The sequence below is a fragment of the Barbatula barbatula genome (assembly GCF_947034865.1).
Source record: "Barbatula barbatula genome assembly, chromosome: 7".
NCBI classification, from domain to species: domain Eukaryota; kingdom Metazoa; phylum Chordata; class Actinopteri; order Cypriniformes; family Nemacheilidae; genus Barbatula; species Barbatula barbatula.
Window position 1 is genome coordinate 17,211,489 of NC_136770.1, and position 9,550 is coordinate 17,221,038.

General features: G+C 36.7%; 1 protein-coding gene across 1 annotated transcript; it reads left to right on the top strand.

Annotated features, from left to right (window-relative positions):
- Positions 1 to 367: 367 nt before the first annotated feature.
- On the top strand, positions 368 to 9,354 carry tspan1 (tetraspanin 1; the record flags this gene model as incomplete). The annotated part of the gene is made up of 7 exons (XM_079461030.1): positions 368 to 424; positions 3,105 to 3,311; positions 3,600 to 3,674; positions 6,233 to 6,331; positions 8,635 to 8,781; positions 8,928 to 9,011; positions 9,295 to 9,354. The coding sequence occupies 7 exons, from the start codon at positions 368 to 370 to the stop codon at positions 9,352 to 9,354; spliced, it is 729 nt and encodes a 242-aa protein (XP_079317156.1).
- Between the last annotated feature and the right edge of the window lie 196 nt (positions 9,355 to 9,550).

Below are 9,550 nucleotides of genomic sequence, written 5' to 3' on the forward strand. Positions count from 1 at the left end.
ATTTCCCTCTCATTCTCTCTCATTATACTTACAACCTCTCTCTCATATTCCTCTCCTCACTCACTACTATTACTCGCTAACCAACTCAATTCAATGCACTCCAGCTCGAAAACAGGTGGGTTTCTTTTCAACTCGAAAAAAAGGAATTAGACTTGTTAGCAAAAGCATATTTACTTTAAATGTAATATTATTAGAACATAAGATTTGTGTGGTAACGTTTTTGCAATATAGTTGTTTAACAATAATTGGCTTTGTATTATAACATGAGAAGTCTGATAACAAACCTCTGTGTGTATGTTTTAGATCATATCTATATGAAAATATTAAATGATTGACTGATTTATCTATTGCGTTCTTACAGTTTAAAATGGGCTGCTTCACTTTTGCCAAATTTGCGATGGTTGTGTTCAACCTGCTTATTTTTGTAAGTATGTTTTTTATTCATCAAACCCATTCTTAGAGGTAGAGAATAATTGCATATTTATTTATTGGCTTATGGACTTTTATGTGAGGTGTAAAGAATGAAATAGATTTATCCTGCCTGCAAATGAGCAACGGATAATTTATTCTCTCCTCTTTACAAAGGAACACACACACCGTAAAGACATAAATTGAACAAATGCAAGCTGATAGCGGAGGAATCCATTTGAAACTCTTTCACTGCATCGTGGTAGCCTTGATAATAACACTAAGTGTGAATGTGACTAAGGCAATAACACTTGCTCATATGCAACAATTTTCATCTCCTTATTGTTCACAGAATGTTGGGTTTGCCACTTTGTTTGACAGCTTAAGCTTGCAAGAGTTTAAATGAATGAAAACACATTCAGTCGCTTGAAGGTTTTTAGTCCTGCAGATGCAGGAACAGAGGGGAGAAAGAGGAACATTAGAGAACTTTATTAATGTGGTGTTTGCTATATTTCAGTCAGTTTGTTGTCAGTTTGAAAACAGATTTTTTTTGGCCTCAATCATATGTGTCTTTACTTGTTATAGCACTGACTGCAAATTGGCATTATATAAATTGCAAGAATAAAAACTTAATACTGACCAAGCGATGATTATAACATATTGCTCTGTTTCAAACAATGACATAAGATTAAGGCGGGACCATCTGTTTGGCAATAGGGTATATGCACACAGGGATTTGAACCCCTTGGAAACCTTTGAAATAGCCTGCTTTTATGATGGATTCAAACTTTTGTGAACCCAATTTATCTTCCGGAACACATTCACAAACAATAGAGTGCCTGTAGATAATTTCTGATAATGATCAAAAGAAACCGAGATTTTCCCTAATGGTTGCAGGCTTTCCTTTTAAAGGGGCTTTGACAAAGTTCAAGTTTGTTGAACTCTGACCTGCGATTGTGCGTCACGTGAATCCGTGAGACCAATAGAAACAACAAAACGGCACATGACCTCTCAGTCCGGAAATTTAAAAGATGGAGGAATCAATCTCGCCCTTTTTGCAGCACCGTCCGAACATATTTCGCATGCTCAAAGTCTGGTCTGACTGCAGAGTAAACCAAATTAGTTTTTTACTCAGATTGCCTGCAACTGGTTTTGACCAGCCTGCAAGCCAAAGCCTCATTGTGAAGACTCATTTTCCACTTCAATTCAGTGAGAAAGTTTATATAAAAAAAATGTAATAGGCCAGAAATTTGCTCATTTTTCTGTTTGAAAGGGTATTCAACTCAACACTTCATTCAGAAGTCGCCTGCATCGTGGCCTCTGTGATGGCCCTATTTCTATTGTCATCGAATTCCTCCCCTTTTCCTCCCCCCGAGTCTAATACGTTTTTTCCACACCCATAGAGCATGCCATTTCATTTCCTCAGTTTCCCCTTACGCATAACCCGATTTCCATGTAATCTCTTCAGGTGCATCTTTTTTTGACACCCCGTTCCAAACACATAGCATTTCATCAAAGGATTACTCATAAAAAATCCAACACCAATATGAATTATGGCAGACAGGGAGAAATGTTTGGAGACAACAAGTTGAAGGTAATATGCCTGTCACAAATTATTTCCTGAGAGGCGTACACATTACCAAATGCAGACAGTTAGACCGCTAAAACATGTAGACAATTCCCAAAGCTCAATGAAAGCAAATGACAAAGTGAAAATAATTCTCTCATGGACGTCATAAACACTGAGGGAATAGAGAATAGAGTGCTTTGCTTACAGCTGCCAGCCAGCAGAGCTGGATGTGAGCAGCACTGACAGCAGTCATGTGTCTGGCAGAATATATATGGATTCAGATATGGTTATGGCATCAGCTGTCAATTATCAAACTGACATCAGTCCACCCATTAACCTGTAAATCCGCTCACATGGGAACATGTGCTTTAGAGCTTAGACCTTTTGATATCTGATTGGATGCATATCATTCTTGGTAAGATCAGGCTTGCGTTCAAAGCTCTTTGAAAGCTCAAAAGACATGAGAAGGGGATTTTGTGTTCGTCACTGTCTCTGGAGATCCCTAACTAAACCTGTCTGGGAAGAGTCTTGAAGGACCTAAATGAACAGTCAAGCACACAATGATGCAGACTTGAGGCCAATGATGGTCTCACACTGAGCTGTTGCTGAATGACCTGTAGATACACTTTATGGTAGAATGGTTTATAATAACTCAGGTATACATTCTTGCCATAATAGATAATCCATGTAGGGTTTCATATCAGACAACAAAATGCAGTGAGAGGATCATGGGATGAATAATGTAGTCAAGCAGACTAGACTTCAAACAGAATACATTATAAAGCAAATGCAGTACTTATGCAGTATTTAATGTACTTCATTACTAATGAAGTACATTAAAATGTAATACTTTCTAAGTTTGAAAGTTAAGTGCTTGATTTTTATTGTACGACTTAAAGGTGAAACATTACATGTTTTTAGGAAATATGGAGTAAGATTTTTTCCATGTTAAAACACACTGATAGGATGCAGACTTGAAAATATACTTAAGATTAAAATGACTTGCCCGCTGTCCACCTGTCATGTTATAATGTTAGCTAAATATTTAAGTATTAAGACATACAGCCATCATTTTGAAATGCAGTGTTGAATTTGTTTAAGTAAAAAAATCGAAATGTTTTGGCAGGTGGGAGGTGCATCTCTGATTGCTATAGGGACATGGGCGCAAATTGATGGAGATTCCTTTATAACATTTTTGGCACCATTTATGACACAGTACACAAAGCATGCCAACGTGCCCGTCTTCTGCATCTGTTTGGGATCGGTAATGGTTCTGTTAGGAACACTGGGATGCTGTGGAGCTCAAAAAGAGAGCAAATGTCTTCTTATAATGGTAAAATTCATTCCTTTTAATACTTCATTAATATCATGCAATATGAACATTACATTTTGCTTGTGTGCTTAATTAAAATATGTGCTTTTCCGCTTTTCCTTTCTATGGCCACAGCATTTTCATGTGACCTCAAACATTTTGTCACAACCTAATTATACATTCACTCACATTATACTTAAATGTAATCTCTCTCTCTCTCTCTCTCTCTCTCTCTCTCTCTCTCTCTCGCTCTCTCTCTCTCTCTCTCTCTCTCTCTCTCTCTCCATATATGTGTCTGTGTAAAATCAGTTCTTTTCCATCATCATGATCATTTTCATTGCTGAGCTGGCAGCCGGAGTAGTTGGCCTGGTCTATTCCAATGTTGTAAGTCTTGCACCAATAACAAACCAAACTCCCTCCCCCCCCCCCTCTCTCTCTCTCTGCAAGTAAATTCACATCATACTCTGACCATCATTAAATTAGGGGGGTTTGCAATGGCTCCAGCACATTTACCCACTTAATAACTCCCAGATTGCCTCAGGCGCTATGCCAGCACTCTTACTTTGAGCAATTTATTGCACCACAATATTGACGGTTAGGCATTTTATATGCAAAACAGGCTATTTACATAAAGAGTTCCACCCATTTAGTGAAACGTATAATAATTACAACAACTATGAATGAGTTATGGAGGGCATGTAATGCAAATAATGCCATTTAATTAAAAAACACAAAGGCCTTTTAAGGCAAATTAAACAATTGATTTCAGCATCCTTATTTAATACATATGAAAACCCATACTGTATAAGAAGATAGGATTGTATACATTTTTACTCATTTCAAATATGTATTTAATGATACAATCAAAGTGTTCTAACTACTTACCCTTTTTGTTCCCACGGGTTAATTTGCATAAAAATAACATGATTTCGATTAATAGTTGGGCTGCAAGAAGGTTATACACATTATAAAACAGTCAACTTTAAAACATTACATTGTTGTACCCTTTGCCTGGGTTAGGATTTTTAGTAAAAAACGATTTGATCGTATTATTATTATTATAATTATATAAACACAATATATAACAACATAATGTATATGTATAATATAACATTTTTACACAAATTTTACATGTTTATCCAATTCATGGGCTAAAATTGTAATCTATTGTGTTTTTTAAAAGTTGTCTGTGACAAGATACATAAAATTGTAGCCCCTATAAAAAAAACTTAGAAAAAAGGTAATAAATACCGTTTCCACAAGTGCAGAATCAATACTGTAAATAACATAGTGAAAATTATTTGTATAATAATTTAAAACAACTATATCAATTGAGATGTGTGTTAAATTAAAAACGGACATTTTCTAAGAGTTCGCAGGGCCGAAAGCACACATTTATGAAAGCACACATACTGTATTTTTGATGTTTGGTAATTGTGGTTAAACTGCTGAATATTTAAATGATCTTTTAGGTATTTATGCAAGCAGAAAATCAGTTTGTTTATGAAGCGTCATATATACAGTTATCTGCATGAAACACGGTACTTCATCACCAAGCTAGTGAGGTTAATGTTATTGGGGAACCACTAGGAAGAAAGAGTGTAGGACATTCCTGTGAATTATAGATCGACTAAATCGTTCAGGGGAACATTAGGCATGCAAATGCCCATTTAATGTGCTGTTTGTCACTATCACACATTCATCTATTAATTTATTTATTATCATGACAGAAAAAAAATTGTGTTTCAATCATTCATGTACAAGCCTATGAGCAGCTACCCCCATTTTGATATAAAATAGGCTTTGTGAAATCATGACAAACACACAATATGAAATAGAACGGTTTTACATGTGTTCCTTATTGCGTGAATTGTTCCAAATTAAGCCAAATCACAATTTATGGATAGCATTTTAAACATTTTGCGCAACATATTATTCAATCATTCCTGTTTTAATAAGATTTTGATATAAAAATTTTTGGGATTATTGGGCGATAACATTGCCACAGTTTAAATGAAAGATTTTTTGATATTACTTTGTTTTAATCTATCCCTTTGGATATCACAAATTCAGTTCAGTTTAGTTCATGCTGTTCTCAGATCAGCAATTAGCCCTCCGTCTCTTGCCTTGCAATGCTTTGTCCTGTCAAGATTGTGAGGGAATTGTTGCAGACGTTGATGGATTAGCTGGCACGTAATAACTCTACTGATCTGTGTTCCTTCCCTTGCTCTGTAGGTGGGAGGGGGGACACTTTAAATTGTGTTTTTGTCTGCACATATCCACAGACGTGCTGTGCTGAAGATCATTGCTGACCCCACGTTTCCCAACCCACACACATCAGACACATAGCGAAAGAGTCATTGTGAGACTTAAACTAATTTGGGTTTGTTAATTAAATTCCTACTAAGAGGAGGATTTAAAGCATACAACACAATACATAAGACGTTACAAAGCACCATCAGTCCATTCGTTTATATACAATGTGGGGAAAAAACTGAGGCACCAGAAAAATACTGTATAATATTTTTTTTACGTAAAATTACAAGTTTTTCTTGTAAATTGGCAGTCTTTTTCTCTAATTTGAATGTTTTTTACCGTATTTCACCGTAAAAATGTTCTGACAGCTGGGCCACCAGTTAAATACAGTTAAAATATTTTTTTCATGTAACATTAAATGTTTTTAAAGTTTTTCTTGAAAATGTGCTTTTTTTTTTGTAGTTTTACATTTCTTCCTGTATTTCAAAAATGTGTTTAAAACAGTACAATTCTGTAAAATGACATAATATTGTATAATTTTTACAGTGTATCTGGCATATTTAACACACATTATTTTTATAAAAATACAGCTTATGGCAAAGCACTACGGATATATTAGAAAAAAATCCTTTCTGAATTATTTTATGTATCTGTTCTTCTGTCCTAATCTTTGTCATTTTCAAAAGACTGAGAAAATGTTAAGTAGCTGGGCCTTACCTGGATTGAAGAATAATTATGGGAAAGAAGAAGTGTTCACAGACTTGTGGAACTCAACCATGACAACAGTAAGCCATGGCCAAGCCAATACATGCTCATCTGCTTTACAGGGAAAACATCGGTGCATATCGATTGGGCTTCAGGCTTTTCAGTATGTGGTCAAATAGCATTCATCCGTCATGTCAAATTTCCTGGCTAAAAGTAGCCTGAAATCGGTCAAGTAAATGTGAAAATTAGCTTACTAAATAGATTAGCGAAAACTTAACAGGATAATGAAAACCATTCAAAGGGCTTTAGCGATCAATATGGGAGACCGGGAGAAGTGTTTCATAGTTTTGTTAATATTGTAATTAACAAATTGTATATATTTAGAACAGGTGACTGTTTGACCCAATCTGACATTAATGAAAAATGTCCTTAAAATGAGAACTTCTGAAACTGTGTCCATTTATCACCAAACGATATTATGAAAATATGATGAATTTATATTAGTGTGGAGGATAAAATGAGCTAGGGTTTTCAAATTAGGGGTTAGAAAACTGAAATGTTACCTTTTCCATGTCTGCGATTTATTTGTTTAGTTTCATAATTGTTTTCCTGTTTAAATCTTGCTGAAAGGCTTGTTTAATAGCAGATTTTATTGTGACAACATGCCCCGGTAGTACAAAAAGTAAACATATGTTCAATAAACTCCCTTTCTTTAATGTGACAACCTGCCCCAATAATACACAACGGCAAAACGTTTCACATCAGAACGTTCAACAGAAATTGACTTTCTGTAAAGTGTGTTAGGTCGTACCGTGTATTAAAAACCGTGAAAATAATATATAAACTCTATCTAAGTGTTACATTTAGCATCAGTGTCCTCCACATGACTGGAACACACCTATCTTACGTCTATATGTAATGCTTAGAAAGCTGTTTGTGAATCGAATTACAGTGCATCCGGAAAGTATTCACACTTTGTCCACATTTTGTCATGTTACAGCCTTATTCCAAAATGGATTCAATTCATTATTTTCCTCGAAATTCTACAAACAATACCCCATAATGACAACGTGAAAGAAGTTTGTTTGAAATCTTTGCTAATTTATTAAAAATAAAAACGAAAAAAGCTAATGTACATAAGTATTCACAGCCATTGCCATGTCACTCGAAATAGAGCTCAGGTGCATCCTGTTTCCACTGATCTTCCTTGAGATGTTTCTACAACTTGATTGGAGTCCATTCAGTAAATTCAGTTGATTGGACATGATTTGGAAAGTTACACACCTGTCTATTCAAGAACCCAGAGTTAACATTGCATGTCAGAGCACAAACCAAACCATGAAGTCCAAGGAATTGTCTGTAGACCTCCGGATTGCATCAAGGCACAGATCTGGGGAAGGGTACAGAAAAATTGGCTGCATGGCCGAACTTAGCGATCGGGGGCCTTAGTCAGGGAGGTGACCAAGAACCCGATGGTCACTCTCACAGAGCTCCAGCATGTCTCTGTGGAGAGAGGAGAACCTTCCAGAAGAACAACCTTATCTACAGCACTCCACCAATCGGGCCTATATGGCAGAGTTGCCAGACGGAAGCCACTCCTCAGTAAAAGCCGACCTGAAGGACTCTCAGACCATGAGAAAACAAATTCTCTGGTCTGATGAAACAAAGATTGAACTCTTTGGCCTGAATGGCAAACGCCATGTCTGGAGGAAACCAGGCACCGCTCATCAACTGGCCAATACCATCCCTACAGTGAAGCATGGTGGTGGCAGCATCATGCTGTGGGGATGTTTTTCAGGTGGAGGAAATGGGCGACTAGTCAAGATCGAGGGAAAGATGAATGCAGCTATGTACAGAGACAGTGCTCTGGACGTCAGACTGGGGCGACGGTTCGTCTTCCAACAGAACAATGACCCTAACCACACAGCCAAGATAACAAATGAGTGGCTACAGGACAACTCTGTGAACGTCCTTGAGTGGCCCAGACATGAACACGATTGAACATCTCTGGAGAGATCTGAAAATGGCTGTGCACCGCAATCCCCAAACAACCTGATGGAGCTTGAGATCTTGCAAAGACAAATGGGAGAAACTGCCCAAAAATAGGTGTGACAAGCTTGTATCATCATACTGGGGATTGGTGTCAAAGGTGCTGAGCAAAGGCTGTGAATACTTATGTACTAGTGCTTTTTTTCTGTTTTTTTTTTTAAATAAATTTGCAAAGATTTTAAACTTTCACATTGTCATTATGGGGTATTGTTTAATCCATTTTGGAATAAGGCTGTAACATTACAAAATGTGGGAAAAGTGAAGCGCTGTGAATACTTTCGGATGAACTGTCAATTGAAACTGACTGTTCTTGTCTTTCTGTTGTGTGGAACAGTTCAGGTGCTGTGGCTTCAACAACTACACAGACTTCTCTGAATCTTACTTCTACGAGCAGAATGCTCTTCTCTACCCTCCGACTTGCTGCAGAACCCCCGCAGGCTATCCATGTGTTGAGGATAACGCACATTTCAGTCATGTCGTGGTGAGGAAATATACAATGCTGAAAATGGCAAATAGTTCCATGGCAAAACTTCCAGGAGCACTTTGGTCATGCTAATGCTTTTGGTCATGCTCATGATTTGGTTAATGGGTGCAATTTCCCCCACTTTTTTCTGGTTTTGTTCCCAGGGATGTTATAAAAAAATTGTTGGCCTTGTCCAGACGAAAGTCAACATTGTTAGTGCCGTAGCAATTGGAGTTGCGGGCATTGAGGTAAACACACCCATCACATTGTTTTAATAACAAAAATATTTGTAGAAGTGTTTGGATTTATTTTTGCATTTCAGATGCTTTCGAGTTTTATTAAACCTTTTAGGGAATGTGCAGTAGAATAAGTTACCACTTTACATGTTTTGCACAAGCATCAATGAAGGGACTCATAATTTTTGATGTTCACAGTCTGATGTTCCTATATGATTGTTCCTGTATGATTGTCATTCACATTGAGACATCTTTTGGCAACACCTACAGAGGACAATGTATTTTTCTTTCCTAGTTGGCAGCGATGGCTATGGCCATTTATCTCTACTGCTACTTGGATGATAAAGCCACCTGAAAATCTGCAGTTTATACCTGTGTATATGCAAATTTGGTTTTGGTCATAAATGGTGAAGCTTATTCATTTGACCCTCAGTTTTTGGTCGATAATAGACTTTTTCACATTTTATCGTTAAACTATTGTATTAAGTTTCAACCAGTGAAATTATATAATTAGAATATTTAAAATGCATCGATGTGATGATATCTAATAT